The 23,173-nt window shown below is 42.5% G+C and overlaps 1 protein-coding gene across 6 annotated transcripts in view; it reads left to right on the top strand.

The window, feature by feature from the left end:
* Positions 1–23,173, top strand: part of MAPKAP1 (mitogen-activated protein kinase associated protein 1) — a 94,736-nt gene continuing 71,563 nt past the window's right edge. Inside the window, exons 1-6 of one of the 6 annotated variants that reach the window (XM_014942941.1) lie at positions 5,387–5,428; positions 7,410–7,510; positions 8,663–8,797; positions 9,247–9,571; positions 13,465–13,554; positions 17,663–17,811. In XM_014942941.1, coding sequence (XP_014798427.1) covers positions 9,313–9,571; positions 13,465–13,554; positions 17,663–17,811 — 498 coding nt within the window. In that variant the 5' untranslated portion in view covers positions 5,387–5,428; positions 7,410–7,510; positions 8,663–8,797; positions 9,247–9,312. Of the gene's footprint in view, positions 55–5,386; positions 5,429–7,409; positions 7,511–8,662; positions 8,798–9,246; positions 9,572–13,464; positions 13,555–17,662; positions 17,812–23,173 lie in introns of those variants that run through there. The other 5 variants (XM_014942936.1, XM_014942938.1, XM_014942939.1 and 2 more) reach the window with 5 other exon arrangements.

The following is a 23,173-nucleotide window of genomic DNA, read 5'->3' as shown; positions in this document are numbered from 1 at the left end:
GGGGAGGAGGCGGCGCCCGGCCCGGCCCCGCGGAGCGGCGCGGCGGCGAAGCCTGTAAGTACGGAGGCGTGCGGGGCCCTCGCCCTGGCGGGTGTCGCAGAGGGGCGGTCCGGGGCCCGGCTGCGCGGTGCCTGCCCGGTACCGGCCGGCGGCTGGTCCGGGGGCTCTCCTGGGGCCGGGTGACAGAGGCAGTGGCGTTCCGTGCTGTAACCACGCCTTTGTTTCTTCTGATGAGAGCCTGTGGTAAACGTGCGGGATGCAGGAAGGCGTCGCGGCGGAGCGGGAGGCTCTGCAGCGGCGGGGAGGTATGCGGAGGGTCCGTGGGCCCGGGGCCGCCCCCAGCGCCTGCGGGCCCGGCTGCCGCTGCCCCTCCGAGGGGCCAGGCGGGAGCACCGGCCTCGGCGGAGCGGGGCGAACTGCGGCAGGGTAAACAGAGCAGGTCAAATCGCGAAGTTTGAGGGAAAAAGTAGGTAAGTGGAACGTGCAGCTAAAAATTGTTGAGTGGGGCCTGTGGCGGAGCAGGGAGGGAGGGAGGGAGGGAGGGATGAGGGAGGGCTCTCCGGGGGCTGCACTCGGAGTGCTCCAGCCTGCTCGGGAGCTGGAGGCCTGCACTGTGCCACGGCCTCACCGTCACCCACAGCACTGCCTGCCCGCTTCCTAACTCCGTCCCTCGGCCGCCTCTGCAGCTGCAGGTCCCTGCCCCGGCTGCCTCTCCGGGGACAAGATGAGCGCTTTTAGTGGGGTCACGCTTGAGTGGGCGGCTGGATTGTGTTATCGTTTTGTCCTGTGTGCAGCAATGGGTGATCAGAGCCAGCCTTCTCACCCCAGGAATAGCTGTGAGGGAGCGAGAAGGGGTCTCCAGAAGATACAACAAGTTGATTTCAGTGTTAGTGGAAGCTTAGTGATTATCTAAACAAGAAATGCTAGAGCCAAGCTTGGCTTTTCTGAGTCTGTTCTGCATAACTGGAGGTTTCAGGGCATTGTCAGGTAGATGGAAGGTTGGGAATTGAACTCTCTCAGTTATTCCAAATTCAGAGCAAATCTGTTCACGGACACTTTTTTGGGTTACATTAAAAAAAATTGAGATCATTTTCTACATATAGACTTGTACCGAAATAACTGAAGCAGTGAATTAGAACCTATTTAGTACATTTCTTAGTCAGTTTTCAGGTCTTTGTTATTACACACTTCCATCATTTGTTTATTGGTTTAACCCAATTGCAACAAATAACAAATGTGTCTGACAGCTGGGTTGTTGTGTAGCTTTCCCTTTCAGTGAGCAGAGGCCTCAGCAGGTGAAGCAGCGTGGCAGGATGCTCTGGGTGTTACCCGTTCTGTAGCACAGATGTTCCCAGTTTTCTTAAATTGTGAGCCTGAGAAATAGACCCCTGTAGTGAAAGGTCAGTTACATGAAAAATGGGACAGCAAATAACCAGGGTGCAAGTCACACACCCCCGATGGCAGCGCAGCCCCAGGCAGGACCAGCAGATCTCCTGGCTGGCAGCTCTGTTTGACACTTTGGGTCAGAAGTGGGCTAGTGGCACTTGCTGAGGAAGGTGGAGGGAGAGCTCAGGCTTCCTCCAGATCTTCCCCTGTAAGTGCTGGAAGGGGCAGGCTGTGTGCTCAGGGCTGTCGGGCTGTGGGAGCAGAGCTGGAGCCGCGCTGGCCCTGGCAGCAGGCAGGATGCTCTCGCAGGCGTCGCTGCTGCAGGCGATTGCATCACTTGTGTCCTGGTGGCTGTGATTCTGCCTTGTGCTTGGGAGAGGCCTGACAGCGAGTTTGCTCTCTCAGGCTTTGCATGCAGCAGTTCTGTGCTTGTCAGAAGTGACCAAGCAAGGACTTTTCTGTTAGACAGTACCTCTGACAGAGACCCCAGGATGCGTTTTAATATTTATTGTGTATGTGTCTGCTGAGAAGCTTTATAGAACTGTAATATACAGCTCTTCATTGTCTATGAGCTCAGTTTCTTATACAAGACAGCACAAGGCTAATCCATATGACGTGAGGAGTATTGTATCTAAATCAGTTATCCTGAAATCAAAACAAGCTCCTTGAATATGTTCTGTGTGCTTCAGAAGGAGACCAGCCAAAAATTTGTCAAGACAAAAATTAAAAGCCAGATGAAATGGAGATTCATCTGTTGTTGAAGAAATGTGAATGTGTCCGGTTCCATTTGACAGAGGGTCCCAAAGGGGCTTGAAGTCTGAGGAGTTTTTGAAGTAGGTATTATCCTCATGAGCATTTGTGAAGTCAGAAGCAGCTTGCACCCTGTTATAGTACAAACAAATAACATTATGATCATCCTTTTTATGCAATAAAAATGTTTTCATGCAATCAGAAGCAGAATGGCAACAAATCGAAACAAATGCCAAACAGAAACCTATTTGTTTGGGTATATTCTTCTGTTTAATAAATAAGCACTACAGAGTTTTTAAAAGAAGATAAATACTGACCTGTCATTAGCTCAGATGAGAACAACTGCATACAGGAATTAGAGATAGCATTGGTAAACTAGACTAGGAGTGCAAAGGAAAGTTCTCAGGAATTATTATTTTTAATTTAAAAAAAATCACTATTGATAAGAAGAGTTTTAAGAATTAAATTCAAGTAGTCTACTCCTGTATCCCTTTCAGTTCCCATTTACACTAAGTGTGTGCATTGCAGTAAGTTTTACTCATGGCTAGATTTACAGGTGACGTTTAGATTTACATGTAGATTTAGAATCTACGTTTATGAGTATACCCTTATTGTTGACGTATACAGAGTGAACTCTTCATATAAAATACTTATACGGTCCTGATAGTCTATAGTTACCATGCTTCAGCCCTAGAAAAAATGTTATCCTGTTGAAAAGCTGTCCATGGAAACCCCTTACAGGAAGAGAGGGCTATTTTATGTTTGAAAACCACTAAAATATTCCAGTTTAGGCTAAACTGGTGTCCAGCAAAGGTAAATACCTACTGTTGGTGAGATCTGACATTTGTTTTTTCTGATAGTTCTGTTGTAAGACAGGAATTTAAGAATAGAGTTCTGCAGCTGTGTCAGGTGCTGGGAGGGTGATGTTATTTGCAGTGAGGAAGCCGATGGCAGAGCTGCACGGCAGGGTCCCAGCTTGGGGAGCAGACTGGGGACCTGCTGGGGAGCCATGGGGGGCTTTGGTGTGGCTGTAGCTGATGGGCTGGCTGAGCCCACGGGTGTGGAGGCCGGGGTGTGTGTGGCACTTTGTGGTGCTGTGCAGAGGCTGTGCCCAAGGTCCCACCGTCCCGCTGTCGCTACAGCACGTCCTGGGCCCACCCAGAGCTCTCTAAGGCTGAGGACCTTCCTCTGCTTAACACACCCTGCAGTCCCATCTGGGTTCAGCACACCTGGGCAGGCTTTGCGAGGCAGCTGTGTGAGCCATGCACAGCCCGTGTGTGGATAACCCACCCTGCCCTGCTCTCTGGGGCACGGCGGGGACCCCGAGCTGGTGAGTCCTGCGCAGGAAAACCCCAACAGCCTTCTCAGTAGCCTAGAGATTACCTCTCTCGATATTATACAGGCAAAGAAAAGGTAAAATGTTGGAGCTTTCCGTGTTTTTTGGGTGGTGGTGTTTATTTAAGATTGAAATTTGTATAGGTGTTTGTAAAACTTGTGAGGGTTTTCTAGGATTTTGAACATCACAATGAGAGGAGCCAAAGTAGAAGTTCTAGTGTAACATTTGGGTAAGCCCAAGCCTGTGCTTTTATCCTCCTCTTTGCGAGTAGGTATTTCATTGGTTCATCTTGGGAATGTTGGAGCTGAACAAATTATCTTTAAAGCATTTTAGGCATATGAGTGAAAAATCATGGTTCTGTGTAGCAGCGCTGTGCCCCTGTTGGAACTGTTCCTCTCCAGCTCTTTGTGCAAGCAAAATCCAGGCAGCTTCAGCCGCTCCCGGGAAGCAGCTGCTCTTCCCTGTTTCTAAGAGTGTTCATCGGGAATAAAAACAGACCAGAAATGTTAATGTGTTATTTAAAAGGTACGCTGTTTTGTTATTGCAAAATCCGCAGTTAAGCCTTAAAAATGAAGTCAAATACTCCTATTTTTTTCTGGGTAGTAAATCCTGAGGAACACATGCTGTGAAATTAGGTAATGGGGATTCCAGCGTGGTGGGTCATCACAAAGTGACATTGCAGATGTAATGTGTGTGTTGGGGAGTGCTCGCTAGCCAGGATGGAAAAATAAGCATAATCATAGACATTAAAAATTAAGCAAAGTGTTTGCGCATATTTAGATTAGGCAAAAGCCAGGCAAGATGCCGCTTTTCTAAACTGCTTCTATCCAAACCATTCAGTACAATATCAGAATGAAAAATGACAACACTTTGTCATCTGTTCAAATTGATATTGCACTCTTTGCAGTGACAGCTGAAAAGGCCCACAGGTGCCATATAAAGAGGTGACCATGTTGTCATATTTCATTTAGGCATCCCTCTGCAAAGCCATAATTACCTAATTAGGTTGTTAATTAGGAGATTAGCATTTCACTATATTGATAGAATGCTCTTTGCAGGCATGAGTCTAGATACAGATTTTTCTGCCCTAATTTATAATCTCTGCATTTTTTTATACTTATTTACTTTCTTAAAATCTTGATGCAAGATAGCTCAGGTTAGCGGAGAATCAACGTGTTTGCAATTAAATGAAGATTTGACAAAATCAGGAAACAAACTGGGGAGAGCGTACAGTTTCCATCCATATTCCAGCAGTCTCTCCCTCCTTCCCTAAAGTTCAATAATTAAAATATTGAAGTTGGTATAATTTGCATCCTGATTAGTATGACAACAAAAAATATAGCCAAATTCCATGCAGTTCATAAATATAGAAATAAGTAGCTGATGCCAGATTAATTTACAGGTCTGAAAACTAAGAAGGAATTTGTTGGACGCTGTGTGTAATGTAGTGTTTTCTCATCGTAACTTTCAAATTCCAGTTTCACTTGTGAAAGAGCACCTCTTTAAATGATTATTTCCTTTTTAATGATAGGACCCAAAGCATGAGTGACAGCTTCTCTAGATAAGCATTCATTCTAAAATGCACTTGAGCTTTTGTTGAAACATAAACTTGAATTTTCCTATATTGCAGTTTGCTCTCCTTTATCCTGCGTGCACAGAGCCTGTCTGGCATTCCAGGGGGTTGATTATTTGCTGCTGCAAATGTAGATAACCAGAGCCATTTCTGTTGCGATTGCAGACAGAAGTTAACTGTGAAATTATTTCACAGAACCTGAATCATAAATTTTGAAGTATGTTCGCACCATCCTATTCCAGCTTGTGTGATGTCGGGGGTGGGAAAATCAATTTCTTTCTTCTAATCTGCCTGTTTTTTTCATTAGTTTCCAAGATCACGTTAAGGAGCTGAAGTCAGAGAGGTGTTTAAGGCCGGTGGCTGTGGAAGCCCGGAGTGATAAGGTGACCTGTAGCCTTGCATAATTCCTTCAGCCACGGGGTTTGCAGATTGTTTGTAATTGCTTTAGATCCAGGTTGTACCTTCCACAAGTTGCATCTTCGGAATGTTTTTGTTTACCTTGAATAAGGCTTCAATTGTTTATTACTTCCTGAAGGAGGGTGGTCAATTAAACTTATTTTCCTCTAAAAAAAGAGCTACACCTTTGCAGAATAAGAGAGGGGAACATTTTTTTCTTGCTTCTCATTTTTTACTTTGGTAATCTAGAAAGTAAAATAACCTTTCAGGAATTGGCTTGAGAGTTTTGTGGAGAATTTACTGCTGCCTTCAGCCTTCTGAACTGCACTGTTCTTAAATGTCCCAGTAAAATTGGTAGAATTTCAACTGTCTGCAAAGTTTTCTATTTAATAGTAGAATAATATTTATATAGTGCAAGTATTAAAAGAGCATTTATTTTTTGTTTATGATTGAAGAGTGTATAAATTGCTAATGCTGAGAGAGTCCCCACATTCCATTGAATTTGGCCGCTGCACGTGGCTGTGGTACTGGTGTGTGGGTATGAGGAGTGCAGAAGAGGTGAAATGCTGGCAAATCCCAGTAGATCTAGAAATTGATCTCGTATCTGTAATTTTGCTGAAACTGACGGCCTGGAGACCTCAAGGCCTTCGTGTAAAGGTTTGCAGGATTGAACTTTGCTTCTCGGAGTTCTTTTGCTGCCTTGGAGGTTGTTCCTCAGGCCAGGGCTGGGCCTCCTGACTGGGTTTTGCCTTTAGTGAAAGGAGGAACCAGTTAGAATTGTGCAGGTAACGACTGCTCAGATACAGCATAAAAATCTGAACTGAATTTTGAGGTCTGAACTTTTTTCTGATTTTTTTTTTTGGAGGGTTGTTATCTGTTCGTGGAATTTCCAGTTAACATTGATTTATTGAGAAACAAGTTTAAATGTATCCTTCTGAAAATTCTGAAGAAGAGGAAGAAAAAGTGTGCTTGTGTTAAACTTTAGGGTTTGAAAGAGAATTTCTGGCAATTTTTCCCTGTTCATGTTTATGGGCAAAGCAGTTGCCCACGTAAAATGGCAGGGAAGCCCAGGTAACTCAGCACAGGGACTGTGAAAGGCGGGAAGTCGGGGTGCACAGTATCAAGGTAACATTCTCGCATCTGCTGTTACATGTTGTTAACTCCCTTAGCAGACATTAAATCATTTCAAGTACAATAATAGTGTGGGAGGTAAATTAACTAACCATTAACAATCTTATAAATACACAATTAACATGCCAACATTTATATGACACATTGATGGGGCAGCAGTAATTTTTGATTGGGAGTTTGCAGACCTTTTAGAAGCCGAAGGCGGTTGCTTATTTAAACAAGTTCTTACTGCTCGCAGGTAAGCACGGCTGTTTCCAATAAATGGTGTGCAAATAGTTAAATTTAAAGGACATTCTCAGTGTACTTTTTAAAATATCCATCTGTTGTACTGAATTGTGTCTGTATTCTCCAAGTCACACACTCCGAGTCACGCTGTTGGGTCTTAAAGATCTTTAACAGGTAAATTACAGGCGGGAGAGGGTTGCCTTATGGTAGGATATTTGCCTTGTGACCTCTCACTTTGAGGCTGAGGAGAAATCCTTTGGGGAGAGCAGCCCTACTTTCTGTGATGAAAATAGTCAGAAAACAAAAAATGGAGCTTGAAGGGCTGGCGTTGCCGGGGTTGAAGGGAACCTCTGGAGATCTGGTCCAGGGGCCAGCGAACGTGGGCTGCTCCGGGCCTTATCCAATTGGGGCTTGAATATCTCCAAGGATACTGCTGGAGCCTGGTTAGCTAATAGCATAATTTATTAAAATGTATGGTGGGAGTAGTGTATTAATAACAAGCAGCATGTCAGTTTTATTTCTCTACCATTCTTTTATTGAATTCCTTCTTGCTGCTGGGTCTGTTGTTTAATATAATACTTTTGAATTTGTCTATTTTTTTTTTTAAAGCAGAAAGGACACAGTCTCTCAGGAAAAAATGGCAATATTTGTGACCAAGGGAGCAAAAAAAGCCTAAAATTATGAAGGATGTAAATCTCTATTTACTGAACGTTGTAAGTAGCAGGCGCTGGTGTTTGGTGGTAGGGAGGGTGCTGGTAGGGATGGATGGTGGGTTTGCAATTCACAATCCACCTTCAAAATTTTGCTTTTGTCATGGGTAGGTGAGTGTCCAAGTAAAGTATTACATTTTCTTTCAAGTATTTAAATGCAGAAGCTGCTTCATGGGGCTCTCTGTATTAACACACCTCTCCCCTTGGAATCATGGAGGGGAAGTGATGAAAAGTGTTTGCAGGAACAAGCCCGTCCGGTGCTTTCCTTAACTTTGTTCTGTTAAAATCTGCCAGAGAAAGGCCAACTGCCTTTACCAGATTTTCATGGGATATGGCTTTGGATGATTTCAAATTGTTTCTTTTCCTTTGGTATTTTCTTCTTGCTGACAGAAGTTTAGCAAACAGCAGTGCTAGGGTGTTTGTGTTGTCATTTACATGTTCAAAATACTGAATAAACACATTTAATTCTATAGCTGGTATTAAAATGTTGGTTTTTTTTTTTTCTCAAATATGCAAATTTTTAGAAAAGCAGTGGGGATTTTGAACTTAATGGAATTTATGTCTGGTCTTGCATCTCCCTCTGAGCTTAGACTCAAACCCCCTCTGACCTCCCTCTTCCTCGGGCCGGGTTTGCAGTCGCTCTGGGCGGCCAGGAGCAGCGCGGCCGAAGGGGAACACTGCTTCTCCAGGTGTCCTGTTGGTGCTGCTGCTTTTACTGCTGTTCACTGGTGAACTGATCAGCCTGCAAATTAGTTAATTATTTTTTCCTTTCCAGGCTATTTTCAGCAGGTCATTTTTTAGATCCAGTTTTCCTCACAGTGCCAGCCATCGGGAGGTGGCGGGATCTCTGAGCAGGGCAGGCAGGAGCAGGGATTTGCCCCTTCCAGAGACAGTCCAGACTGGAGTTAGATTAACAGAGCTATAAAGCCACAGCTACAGTAAAACAGGGTAACAATTTAAGTGTGGTTTGAGTTTTGTGGTTTGGGTTGGTTTTTTTTCTTTCTTTTTTCCCTTCCCTTTTTTGCCTCTACTTTGTTTTGTAAGGCCACTTGAGTACTCTGAATGAAATATTTTAGGTAAGTGGCAATTACTGTTGTTAAAGTGCTTAGGAGTTCAGGCGTGTGGTGTACGATCAGAGTTTCCTCTGTGTTACAGAGCTGCCCTGTGTGAAGCGCTGTGCAGCCGCAGCAGTTCAGTGTCTGCCCCGAGATACTACTCTCTACATGTTTAAAGTTTGTCCTGGAAATGCAAACCCTGAAGAGGGTCTGTAATAGAGGAATCCAAGAGTTGGTAGGTAGAGGCAGAAGAAAAACAGCAACACACTGTTATGCTGAGTGAAAAGAAATCCAAAGCCCTGTCTTTGTAGATCTATTAATTTGAATAGACGGGTTTCTTTTCTCTCTGTCCTTCTATGTGTAGTACCTAAAATATTTTGCCTTACAGCAGCCATGTGTTGTAGAGTGATGGGATCTGTCTGGAGCTGTTTGTTCTGTTGTTGTGGGATTCAGGTTCCAAGCTGTCCTCCAGACCCGCTGTGCTTTAAGTGGCTCTCCACAAGCAGTGTAACTGAAGTCAGCTGGAGCAGAATTAAAATAATTCACTGTACAAAACAGAGTCAGTTAAATTTTGTCCATCCAGAATATAAACTTTCTTGAATCTGGGTTTCGGGGTTTTGTTATGTTGTTTTGTGTTTGGTTTTTTTTTCTTTCTCTAAAATGTTGTGTATGTTGTATTTCTAGGTACGTGTGTCCATGGAGGAAGATGGAGAGCAGATAGTACAGTGAGGTGGTGGGCGTGTGGACAGGATGGCTTTCCTGGACAACCCTACAATTATACTTGCTCACATTCGGCAGTCACACGTGACCAGTGATGACACAGGGATGTGTGAAATGGTCCTGATAGATCACGATGTCGACCTGGAGAAGTTCAATCCCTCATCAGCGTATGGGGACAGTGGTTCAGAAACCCAGGGGAGCAACGGTGAGACTCAGGGCTATGTTTATTCCCAATCAGTCGATATTACCTCAAGCTGGGACTTCGGCATCAGAAGACGATCAAACACAGGTGAGTGGTGTTTGCAGCAAAGACAATGTTAGTCTTGTAAATTCGGTTTCTATTAGCCTAGCTCGCCTGGACAAACCAGGGATGTCTGGCTAGATATCTGCCAAACTTCTCCTTTTGTAATGTGCAGACCCTTTTATAAAAGGACCTGAAATGATTCAGTTACTTTAGTGTGCTGTCAACCCAGCTTTAATTGCTGTTTTACTTATTCGTGTACAGAGGAACATTGAGGTAGTCAGTTTTGTATATAAAAAAAAATTTAAATTGTGAAGACATCAAGTCTAAATCCAAAGTACGTGAACAATCTTTGATATTTCTATTGTTAATGTCTGGAGAGGTGTTAACTTTTGAACAGGATAGTTATTTTCTGAGAAAAATCTACCTAGTGAGGCATCAAATCTATTTGTTATAGAAGAGGGGAATGAAGTTTGTGAGCCAACGAAGTGAATTATTTGGCTGTGTTTTGTATTCTGAAGCTTTATTTTTGAGGAAGACCTTGACCTGGGATTTAAATTACAAAATGAGGAAGTTGTAAGGGTGTGCACCTTCCCAAAATCTGCTCAGTTTGTCTTGACTGGAAGAAAGCCATCCTGTTTGTTGTTTCGTATGAGGGATATTCAGACTTCTGCATATGCCCGAGGAATGCTATGGGCAGAAGTTCTGTGATATAAAATAGATATGAAAATGGTGGTGTGGGATGGCCAATACCAATCCCTTTTTTTTTTCCTTCTGTGTTACAGTATGTATTTTTTTCAAATGATTTCTGAAGGTATTATAACACCACCTAGAGCTCAGAAAAAACATCTGTGCTCTACCTACCCAGTAACGTGTTGGATGGTGTTCAATACCTTGAAATACCTTTTACAAATAAGAAGCAACAGAAAAGACAGGGCACTGATCTCTTGTAACAGAGTCAGGTCTGGAAATGAGCTGAATATATGGCGGCAACTGACTTTAAGGTGTGCTGAAGAGCAGAGTGTGCCAGAGTGCCCAGCGTGGTCCTTCAGCCCTGCTCAGCTCAGGGGATGGGGTAGGGTGTGTGGAAGGAGAGGCACAGCTTCAAGTTTTATAGAATTGCTCCAAAAAATAATCCTGAGGGATTATTTCACCAAGCAATGGACTGGCTGAATAATCTCCACGTAAATTAGGGATGTCAGTTTCCAATTGTGGCACGTTCTCCAATGAAGGTGAGGACGCTCAGGCCATTGGAGCCAGTTCTTTGCCTGTCTCCAGCTGGGCTGGTGCCACCAGGAGCCCCGTGGGGGTTGCCAGGCACTGGGGCTGTGATTTCAAACAGGGCGGGGTGGAACAAAGCCTACAAATAACACAAGTTGGTCGGTACCAAACCCTTTTCAGAAATCCTGGAGGAATAAAATCACTAGAAAGTTAACTATTTTTAGTATAAATGCTTTTTTGCATTACACAAATACTTTAAGTCCTTGATGGAAGGAAACAGCCACGTGCAGACACAGACCAAAGTGTTCATCCCGTAAGTACAAAAGCTCATTCACTGTGAGATCTGCAATTTTTGCCCCTAAAATGGGCAATTGTAAGGATTTATTTTTTTTTTAAGTATTCCATGACTACTTGAGTAGATTTAACAGGAGCAGGAACACTTGTTGAAGTGAGTTTTAGGTTTGGAAAGAGAAGATAGTGCAATTTTGTGTATCAACAGGTAATAGTGGCAGACTTCTCTAACATGTAAGCTCTTCTTTGTTCTCCTTAGTTTTATAGCCTAAATAAATTAATTTCTAAATAAAATAGTTTCTGCTTATGCCATCTTTAATCATTGTTTTTGGATGGAGTATGACTCTATTATCTTTTGCAGAGCTGTGTTATTATAAAGTACCTTAGCTGGGTAGTAGCTTTCTCATAAATTATCAAAATAATTTGTTACTGTCAGAGACTCTACCCATCTCTGTAGAGACTGGAGAAGTGTTGGTTATTGGGTACTTCTCATGGGTCACGGGCTCCATCTCCTCTCTCCCACCGTGTCCAGAGGTGCAGAGCCAGGCCTGAGCCAGGGGCTGGGGGAGAGCAGCAGATTCTCCCAATCCACACAACGAGGAGCAAAGGCTCATCTCATTGCTAATAGTTAATGAAACAAGAACTACATTTGGTCAGTGACATTTTTCACACCAAAAGCCTTCAAACTGGCATGCTTCTTGTGAGAATGAACCTTAAATAATTCAGGCTTCTAATAGGTGCTGATAATTCCATCTAATCTGGAGTTGCTGCAGTGCAGCCCCACAGCCAGCAGCGCTCGGTAGAGCGGGACGGAGCGAGGGGAGGTGGTGACTGCGCACTGCGGCCTCTGGTTTGGCAAGGGGTGAAAATAACAAATAGCATAAATCCATGCATTATTCTTATTTTTAGTCTATGTTGTTTTCCTTTATCCATTGTTTACATAGGAATGGAACAGATCTTTTATGCTGGCCCCTTTGGGAAGAAAGGATTTGGGAAGGTAGTTTTGAGCTACAGTCTGGACAGCACTTGGAAATAAAGTTTTTTATTTCAGAATAAATAACTACATTACAATAGTATTTTACTCAATATTTAAACTTATAAGCAGGGATACTTCTCTTGTTTCATTAAGAGTAAGATAAATAGTGGTATTCAGGCACTAACCACATGTGGGTTTAAATGGGGAATAGGTATCAAAGTCCCTCTTTGTGTTTGTACCTTAAACTGTTTGTTACAGCTGTTAAACCTCAAAATGTTATTCTTTTCATCAGTTCACAGTTTGAGAGCTCTTATGGGGGGAAAAGAAAAGTCACTTCTTTCCACAATTCAAATGAAAGACTAAATGTAAAAGAATAATAATAATAGGAGAGAGAGAAAATATTTATTAACCTTTTTTAATTGGTGAAATGGCTCAGGGAACTCAAATGATATCTAAAAATTGTCAGAGTAATTTAGTATTTTAGAATCTCTTCTACAAACCCATTTTAGTTAATGAATGATCTCAATACATCAAAATTGCTAATATATCCAGCAAATTGTTTCCTCCAGTGATCAACATTATTAGCCCTACTTTCCAGCCTGGTCTGCTTTCTGATTTGGAGTGGGCGCTTCATAACATCAAGCTATTTCTGTGGTCATTGTTTTGGGGAGCTTCTGCCAGGGAGACCTGGCCATTTCCTGAGAGAGATCCTGCTCTTAACTAAAAGATAATTCAAGGTATCATCTGGTACCCTGGGCTGCAAGTTCTTTGATGTTATTACTATTCGAGGCTTTTTTTTCAAGCCATATTTTGAAGGTGGAGTCAAAATATACGTAAAGAAATACTATATTCATTTTAAGATTTGACTAATGTTGTGAAGATACAAATCATTTATTTTACTACCTATAAACTGTTTCAGCACACTGAAGAAAAAGCTATGCTAATTTATATAGCTTTGACATTTTATAATTTTCATGATTTTTAGATAAAGGATTTTATATTTAAAACTTTAATAGTCTAGTCTGAGTTCATTTATCTTTAATTTTTGAAACGGGTAGAGTAATTCATAACAGTAATTTTATTCCTGTAATGTAATATTCACTTCAGTTCATTTGTGCATTAAAATTCCTTTAAGACCGTTATTAATGATTTATATAATGAAATGTCATATTAATCACAGAAGTTTTCACATTTTATTATTCTCTTCCATGTTAATACTATCTTTATGATCTCTATTAATGTTTTATATCCTCTAATTTCAATTATAAATCAAGAACATTTTCATGTTTTTGTTGGTATTTGCTTTTCAGGGGTGCCACCTTTAAAATTTTATGACTTTTTCCCCTACATATGCAGTATAAAACATCTTTATTCATATAAAGGTAGTTAATTATATCTTTGTTTATAGTAAACTTTCATTGACAAACTTATAGTTATAATATTTCTTTTCAAGCTCAGAGACTAGAACGTCTGCGGAAAGAGAGACAAAATCAAATAAAATGCAAAAACGTTCAGTGGAAAGACAGAAATACTTCTTACTCAGGTAAAAAGAAAAGATCTTCTATTTCTCTACTGCTTTTATTTCTGCTTTTGACGGTTACAACATTTTCATTTTGTAATTTTCACTTAAGCTTTCAAAGCGTAAAGGAAATTCTAATTATTGGATTTGCCTCCTTTTTCCCAGTTAGGTGTTTCCCGTGGTTTATTGCATGGGGGGGAGGGTGCCACGGGCACCTCGTTTGCTCTATTGTCTGAGGGAGACCTTGGGGATGGGGCTGCTCTGGGGGCTGCTGAGGGGCAGGAGGGGTCTGGAGGGGTCCCTGCCGCGGGCAGGCAATGGGCAAAGGGCAGTGCCCTCATCTCCCTCTCACTCAGGGCTTTCTGGCCAGTTCCAGGGCCATTCACTGTAACTCAGATGATGAATAACTTTGTAGCGACTACTTTAATAGACTATTTTTGTGATTACTTTTCTAGATAAGGGGAAAAAATCTTAAGGAATAACATGTACATATGATGTAAAGCGTAATAAAGGCCGAATCAGCTAAGGCAGCATTTTCCTTGGAAAAACTGGTATCACTGATTTCTCAAAAAATATACTGTTCTTTTTTTTTCATTATTATGTAATTATTTCTGACTGGATAGTCTACATAGTTTAAATTGTAATATATGAAATGAAAAATCTGTCTCAGTTCCCTTATTTGATAGCCCAAGCTAGTATCTGTTCTTCTTGTATCCGACACACATTCAAACCTTTGTATGGTCTGTCATGCCTACTTCTTTCAAAATTTGTGTATATCTTAATGAGGTCCCTGTGTAATCTCCTTTTTTCACCTAAATCCTGGTATCTTCCTGGCTGTCATTTGCAGAACCTTCTCCAGCTCTATAATATCTTTTTTTAGAGGAGCAAACAAAGCTGCCGGGAGCAGCCCGGCTGCACTAATCCCCGCACAGTGTTCAGCTGTGTGTGCTACCTCTGCTAACGCAGTCGAAAATGTTTTTGCCTTTCTACTTCTGTAAGCAGAGTTGTAGGTTTTAAAGTTTAATCTCCCGTAACCTCCAACTCTCTTTGCTCAATATTTTACAGCATTTGACCAATGATGGTGCAATTCTCTTTTTCTTCTTTATCCCAAACTGTGTCCTGCCGGGTATTTCTTTACACTGCATCGGGCTCAGCCCCGGTTTCCTGCAGTGTCTGTGCTGTTTGTGTCTTATTCCCCTGGGCTCCACCAGCACATTCCCTTCCTTTCCTGGGCTGTCCCAAAGACAGACACGGCCCATCGGCGATGGAGTGTCCCCTCTGCTGGGGCTGCTGGCAAACGGCTCAGTCCCTCGCTGCTGCACAACAAATTGAAATTAAAAAAAAAGTTACTTTAAAACTGGAGGCAATCGGTATCTCCCTTTCTTGGCAGAGCTGATCTTCTTCTCTCCTCAGTCCCAGAGATTCGGCGTGTTTCTCACTTAGTGGCACAAACAACACGGCAGGAGGAGGCCAGGAGGAAGAGGAGGCCCAAAGGGCTGTACCTTCCTCTTCATCAAGGGTGTCCGTTCTGTTCCTGGAGCGTAGCGTTACTGGAAACATGTATGAAGGCAGTAACAGCAGCAATAGCTGGTCTCGGGTGGGGGATCTGGCTGCCCTCTTCTGACAGTTCAGCTGAGCCATGGACAGGGGCCAGCCCCGTGGGAAGGAGAAGGAGAAGGCTGCTGGGGCCCTGCTGTTTGTCCTGGGCCGCTCTGACGGCACCACCTCCTGAGACCACCCCTCGGAGGAGCTCTCACCAGCAGTTCTGCTCTCCCACAGGTCCATATGTAGTCGTGATTTGAGGCATTTGCCAACTGAGTATTTTTTGTGATTCCCACTTTTGATCAACAATGTACAGAAATAAAAGCACAGCAACCAGGATAAAGGGAAGGGAGAGACGAGTAATCTTGTTTAATGTAATGAGTGGGGGGGAAAAAAGATTATTTATGTCTCGCTTTCATTCACTTCAGAGCATATAAAAGGTAAACTAAGAATATATCAAGGGAATCTTTCAAAAGCATTGTGTTCAGCCCATCCAGAGTAGCTCATGGAACTAATGAGACCACAAAAGCTGAAAAATACAGGTAATACAGACTAATGGCAAAACTTAGTTTTAATTAAGAATTTTAAATTATGCAGTTTAAGCTAGTTTGATGTAAAAATATGAGCTTTTTTTTTCCCCCTGAAATAAATTTGAGAATTTAAAATATTTTTTAATGTTTTTCATTGGAGCTGTCACAGCCCACGTCTGTTGGGAACTATGTGACAAAATGCTCAATGGAAGATGGTAGTTTCTCAGAAATCTCAGCTTTCTTCTAGCTTTTTGCACAAATCTTTAGAAGGTTTTTGGGTTCCTCTTTCTAAACGAGTTGAATTTTTTGAAATTTTGAAGTTTTCTGGAAAAGGAGAACTATTTCAGTCAGCTGAACTGGCAGTCTCATAGAATGAACTGTTATTTAAACTCTTCAGGCATGGGAGATATTTGACTTGAGTAAAAGCCGTACAAAACGCAAAGCAAAACAGATGTCTCACTAATTAATGCAGAAGAATTCTTGAGATCCTCTTTTTGCACATCCCAACAAAGGAAATAATAAACAAATCATCTTAACATTTCCCCAGAGACAAAACTCAAGATAAAAGACTTGCTTTTTCACTTGAACCAGTGAAGCCATTACATTGGGTCCCAAGGTGCAGAGTGCTTTGCAAATGCCCAAGAAATACCAGTTAAGGGTGAAACTCTGGCATAACTGTGATTGAGATATTAAAAAAAAAAAACAAAAAACAGTAAGCTTGTTACAAAAACCAGAATACCTAATGAAGTTTAAGTTGCTACTTTTAAAAAGGAATTAATCAAGCTTTTTTGGTTAATTGCAGCTTCTCACAAGACTGTTGGGTATCTCGTAGTGCCAGTATTTAGCACTTTTGCCAACTGTCTGAATTTTCAGGCAATCTGCTGATAAAAATAAACCGAGCTTTTGACTAGTTATAATTTGTCAAGTTTTAATTTCGCATTTTAAGAAATTAACCCGCTCCCTGCAGATCAGGTCCCGGGTCATTCTGCCGAAGGGAGCGGCTTCGTTTCCCCGGAGGAGCGAGGTATCAATCTGAGATGTGGGGGCTCCAGGTGTGGGACCGTGCAGGAGCCGCTCCAGGAGGATGGGGGTTGGCTCCGGGAGTGATTGATGGAGTTTGGGGGTACTTGGTTCCTAGAGCAGATGTGGAAAAAACTTGTCCAGATTCAGTCACAGTTTCTCGCAGATGAGACCCATTGGTGCTAATAAGCTAAACCACCTCAGGCTCTGTCCTGATTTTGTCATGTCCTTATAATATAAGAAGCCCTAATTTTTAATGTTTTTTTTAAGTATGCCTGTGAATTTGGAGTTAAACTGTGGCTGGAAACTCTTCTCTTTATATGAAAAGAGAGTTTGCTTGTTGGAGGCTTTATATGAGCCTTCACAGACCACACAAAAAACTCACCAACTCCCATCACCTTTGTTGTCAGAAGCTTTTGTTATCCAGGCTATTTATCTGGGACGGGGTTTTCAAGTTTGACTTTTTTTTGAGAGGAGACCATCTAGTCTATCATGAGAAATAAAATCCAAAGCAATGATTCTTTTGGATCGGATGTATTCCCAAGCCTGCTGCTGAGGGTGTAGTGACATTGTAATATCCTAATGAGGTGGCAAACATTGCTCTGTAATTCAGTGGAATATCAGGGGTTACAAGCCCATTTGAAACGCTTTCGCATGGCGTGTTGTAGTTGTGTCGGCAGTTCTTTTGCGTAGGATTTACTGATTATTTAGAAAAAGAGAGGCAAGCAGAAAGGCCAGGGATGTGTACTTCTCTCCTTGAATCCTAATTTTTATCTTGACTCGAGTAGTGATCAGCTCCATTCTCTGTATGGGAAAAATTCATCTTTTCCTCAGCCTAAGCAGTAGCATCATTTCAAACTACGTATGTTTTCATATCCTTGGGCTGTGAAAGAGTGTTGGTGTATGCTACCCTGCTAAAGCATTTGTTATTTTATATATTTGATTTTGTTCTCCCTCTTACATTGTTATCCTTCTGTGGTAAACAGTTGCCTCTGTACTTATCCTTGTGTAACTACTGTGCTCTCTTTTCTGATCTGCAGCAGAGGAGCTGAGCTCACTGTTTGAAAAAAAGAATTTCAGAGTAAAATCTCCGTGTTCTGGGAAGCAGTCAATCCTGTCTGTGCGACTGGAGCAGTGTCCACTGCAGCTCAATAACCCCTTCAATGAGTACTCAAAGTTTGACGGCAAGGTAAGAGGAGCAGGTGTTTGTCCCTCGTATCCAGGTGGTCCCTGACCTGAAGATGATGGCCCTTCAGTAGTTCTCTTGTGCATTTACTTGTTGAAGCTTTAATTAGACATTATAGTAGGCCATCGGTTACTTTAAAGTGGTTATCTAGAAACATGCTTCTCTTAGTCCTAAATATAATGGCTCCGGCTTCGGTAGAACCGTTTCTACCATTTTCATTACAAAATCCTGCCTATCATTAGGTATAACCTTCCCTTGCTGGTTTCTTCTCCAGCAGGTCAGTTAGGTAAACATTTCGTGTGGCAGAGTCCTAGGACATCTGTCTGCACAGCTGATGGTGAGACCCTGTGGATAAATGATTGCTTATGGCATTTAAAAAAAAAATACCTATTTTCTCTAGTGACATCACAGCATTTGCTGAATATTCCGTGATTTATTGCTGTCTTTATCCTCAAAATGCTTCAATGAGAGTGGGAAAAGCCACTATCTGTTTTGAGTGTGGAAAACTGAAGCATCAATAGGTCAATATCTGGGGCAAAGAAAGCACTAAGCAGTGTAGCTGTGCACAAGTACTCGTTTGTGTAATCATGGAGGGGGCTCCTGCCACACCGGGTGGGTCACACTCCTCCCTTGGCTGCACTCCAGGAGCATTTGATCCCGCTCGGAGCCGTGGGTTCTGCCTGTCCATGTGCAGTGGAGTTCCTCTGCATTGTCATACGCTCTAGAAACTGAAATATAAACATTGGTGGGATGGAGCAGTGTCATATGTTCCAAAACAATTATAAATACTGCACGGATCTGTTTTCTGCTGGATTTGTTTGTGGAGTCTCCTGTGGGAGTTTGAAGTTTGAGCTTCATTACCATCATGATGGAAGAATTTCATATTCTGTTAAGTGTTCTTAAGGTGGAAAGTCAGATATGCAATTCCACTAACATATCGAGAGGTATTTAGAATATTTGTGAAATGGTAACTTTTAAACTATGAAGTCCATGTAGCAAAAGCTGCCTCTGTTGTTCTTTTATACTGATGAGTATGTGGTAATTAGTGCTAACACAGTTTCTCAGGGTTTCTGGCCCCAGTAGCAGGCGGTGTCAGTTCTTCCACGCTGACCCCACTGAGATGCCTTTCTGCTGAACTCAAAGCTTGCTGGGCTTACCTCATGGAAGTGCAGTTTGGTAGACATTTAAATGTAGTTCCAATGGTCATGGGCAGAAGAGGTAAAAATAAAATAGATACTTCTTTATTAAGAGAAATTGATTGTAGTTTGGTAGTGTCCTGGGTTTGTAGCTTTAATACTTGAGCGTGATCCAGGCTACCTGCTGGGGTTTCAGAGATAGTCATGAACTGCCTCAGTGTTACTGTGAATTGCAGGGTGTGACATGAATCAACTCAATTGCCATCTAGAAATCAAAATACCTTTTTAACTCCCAAAAATAACTGAATTGGCATTTTGTTAGATTATAATCTCACTATATTAATTTTAACATCATTATTATATTACTGTGGTAAGTCTGTCAACAGTATGCATATGAAATTTATCTTTTTTTATATACTTCCATATGTATTGTCTATTTTTTAAATACCTACTTGACCTTCTGAGATACAGAAGAAACACTATGGTTCAGCAGTGAGTTATTTTACTTAAGTTTTGTTGTATTTTCAGATGGTAATGTAAATCAAAACACATCTAGCTTTTTAAAATTCTTTTTAATAAAGAATCGTAGGTCTCATTTTTATTGATAATAGATGAGCAGTATTTTCCACATAAATACAATTCTTTCAGGGAATAGTGCATGACTTATTTACATAATTAACAGAGCCACGTCTCTCTTGGGGAAATGGTACATAATTGGGGAGAGGCAGGAGGGTGAGGAGGGGCTAGGGGCCTAATTAAACATGTCTTAAAAAAAACCCTACTTAATTATGTATATACTCAAGGGATCACAGGGGCTCTGAACTCTTTAAGATTATAACTTGGTCTATATCTATATGTATTTGAGTTTTCAACGCAGATTTTCCTTGTTGAGCCCCCTGCTTCGTGGCTCCCTGGCAGCTCCACGGGTGGACTCATTTGAACTTACCTGTGCTGACCTGAAACCAAACACAACCATTCTCTCTGGGGGTCTTCCCACACACCCCCCTCCCCTTGATCTATTGTTTTAAACTAATCGGCTAAAAATAAGGGAGCATTGCATGCTGTAAGATCAACCAAGCAAATTTATTAAAATGCTTACATCTTGCAGGTGTTTTCTGCCAGATTTAGTGTCTTTTTCATAACCACTTCTGCGGTTTTATGAAATAATAAAATTTTAAAGCACTCTAATTTCTTCTTGTTCTGATCAGTTCATTAATTATCAAAATAGTAGAGAATATAGCTTGTGAAATGTGACTACAATGGAGGCATTCTAATCAGCTCCCAAATTGGGGTGACTCTCGCCACACACCTGCACCGGGCAGACCTGGGCTTTGTGTGCCTCCTAAAACCTCAGCTCTTCAAAGACACAGGAACTGCTCTTGGCTGTATCTTCAAGTTTTTCCTTAAAATAGTTAAAGTAAACCCTAACCCCTGCATCTGTTAGCGTGGTTTGTAAATCATGTGGGTTGTACATGCTGGTTAGTAAATCTTTGGAAGAATATTGTATGAAAAGAACCTTTGGTTGTTTATAATTACTTCAGTTGTCGTTTGTATAGAAAATTACTTGAAGACTTAAGAAATCGGTGGCCAAATTGCTTTCCTTCATCTGCATGCAAATGAAATTAACACCCGTTTTATAGGTAAGTTCAGGTGTGTTTCTGGGTACAGAATCTGGGAAGTCAGAGGTGGCTGGTTTGTTGTTCCCAGGTGCTGCTTTGGGGGGAGCGTGAGGCTGGAGCGAGAGCCCTGGGCAGGTGGGACCCGGGGAACACGGGGGGACGTGGGGGCTCAGAGACACCACGGGGGAGGCTCAGCATCCACCCCACCTGCCTGCTCTCACCCCTTGTTTTTAAAGCACGTGTTATCTTTTCATTCTATAGAAATTGAGACTCTTTCTTTTACAGTCACAAGTGTAACTCGCGTGAGTTGCTGGAAAGCATGATGATGAGTTTTCTCGGGGATATTAATCTTAAAGGATCCTGATTTAGTACAGTATTAGTGTCACAGCTATTCAACAGCATGACCATTCCCACTAGGAAAAAAATGTTACCGAGATGTATTTAGTGGAATAGAGGAGAATCATGCTAGAATCAAATGTTGGGCTTTGTAGGAACTGCCAACTGAATGAGTAACTCCAAAGGCCTCTGTTTACAGCTCCCCTGAAATCATCTTTGAAGCCAGTTCGCACCCATTTTTCTTCCAAGTCCCTGCTACCTTTAAGAAATTATAATCACTGAAATGTCTTGTCAGGTCAATTTTTGACACGCCACCAAATGCTCCTACATCCCCAGAGGAATGTTAGCAAACACGGGAGTGTTACAGGACAGCCAAAAAAGAGATGCTAAAGGTGTGCAAAATAGTCAAAGAGGAGAGTTGGAAAAGCAGAATGGAAACATCAGGGGGGACCGTTCAGCTCCAGAGTGAGAGGAGCTACAGGGCCAGCCCCGTCCCTGCACGCAGGCTGGAGTCTTCACCGTATTTCTGTACTAGTTGAAAATGAAGATTCAAGGCAGTCTGGCTCTTCTGACCTTAGAGGGGTTTTGTGGGTTTCTGTGGCCACAGGAGACTATTGAAATAAAATCAGCTCAGTGGGATTTTTAGCTGGACAGACGCTGAGACCCCCATGGCGAGGGACAGTGGGTTTCCTGTGGTAATGGGTTAAAAACCAACAATTTCTGCTGTAGCAACTGTTTTTAAAATGATGCTGCGGAAAGCATGGGGGAAGGGATAATTCATGAGTGCTAATTGCTCGGCTGTTAATTTTCATAAGTGTTGATAGAAGCAGTTCCTTAAATTAAACTTTGTTTAAAATGTATCAGGGGAAATATTCCACAATGTCGGGCCTGAAGTGAAAATTAATATGAATGCTGTGGCAATTAACACGTACTGGTTAATAGCTTTTAGCAGCATTTTGGGATGATAGTCCTTAAATACATTTTTGCATGCTGCTCTTGTTTCAGTCTTGTTTGACTGTGTGTCTGGATAATCGTGAACAAATGTTTCCCACAATCTCCACTATTAAATAGCTTTACTCAAAGAAAGTAGATAAAGAAGTTAAGAGAAGCAATGCTGCTGTAATTAATATGGAAAATGTCTAAAATAATTAATCCAGGATTAAAATCTTAGTGTGGAAAAAAAAATGCATTTTTTAAAATAAATGTTTTGCCTCTAAGCTGAGTAGAATGATCCTCAGCTGAATCCTGAATAAGTCTGCATAGCTCTTTTTCCTTTTTTTTTTAAAGCGTTTCCTTATTCTGGCAGTTTTAGTGGTTTACATACTACCTGCACTCTACTAAAATAGTTGAAATAAAGATTTTAGTAAATGTATGGTTTATGTTGGGTACCATGTATGTTACCAGGTCAGGATTTGTGCTGCAGCCGTACCAGGAGCCAACGCGCTGGGTCCCTCCCGCGCCGCCCGGGGACCAGCCTCTCCCTGCTCCTGGCCTTGGGAGAAAGAGATTCCAGGTTTGCTGGGATGGAAACAGCCTTTCCCTTGTGTTTGCCTTTCCTTTGGCTGCAGGGCCAGTTCCTGGAGACCCTGGGCTCTTCCAGGGGAAGCAGGAGCTCTGGAGCAGCTTTGCTTTGGGCCCTTGGCCCCCAGGGCTGTGCCTGTCCTGGGCCTTGTGCCCGACACGGGCGTTTCGGTGTGGGCAGCGTGGCTCCTGCACAGCCCGTGTGCCAGGGAGCAGGATGCACCAGAGCAGGGATGGGAGGGAGGGGAAAAGCCAAGGACAGGCTCTCAGGGACACAGGGGCTGCCTCTCCCTCAGCCCAGTTCAAAACCTGCCCTGGAATAAGTGCCAGAAACCCCTGGTGGTGCTGAGCTTTCCCTCTGGTGTCAGCAGCTCCCTGTGAAAGTCCTTACCCGGCAGGAGAACCCAGCAGAGATCTCCTGTAACACTGGGACTCTCAGGGTTAGCGATGCGCGTTGCTAACGACACCAGGGTTCCTAACCCTCTCACGTGCAGCATCACACGCTCTGCTGTGCAGAGGGCGAGGGCAGCGAGGCCTTTGTTCAGATCAAGATTCTCTGCTGAAAAATTACCACTTTCTAAAATAAATTTTCTTTCATAATAGGTGATTAACGTGAGTCGTGCTAATAGCTGAGTTGTATTTAGTTACAACACCCCTGTATGAAGAATGCCTGGTTTGTTCTTCCCTGGGTTGAAGCTGCAGTGATTTCGATGAGTAATCAGTGCGCTCCACTCTGCCCCTGCCCCCTGGCTG

The sequence above is a fragment of the Calidris pugnax genome, unplaced genomic scaffold, assembly GCF_001431845.1.
Source record: "Calidris pugnax isolate Ruff unplaced genomic scaffold, ASM143184v1 scaffold102, whole genome shotgun sequence".
NCBI lineage: Eukaryota > Metazoa > Chordata > Aves > Charadriiformes > Scolopacidae > Calidris > Calidris pugnax.
This window is presented reverse-complemented; position numbering and strand designations above follow the sequence as displayed.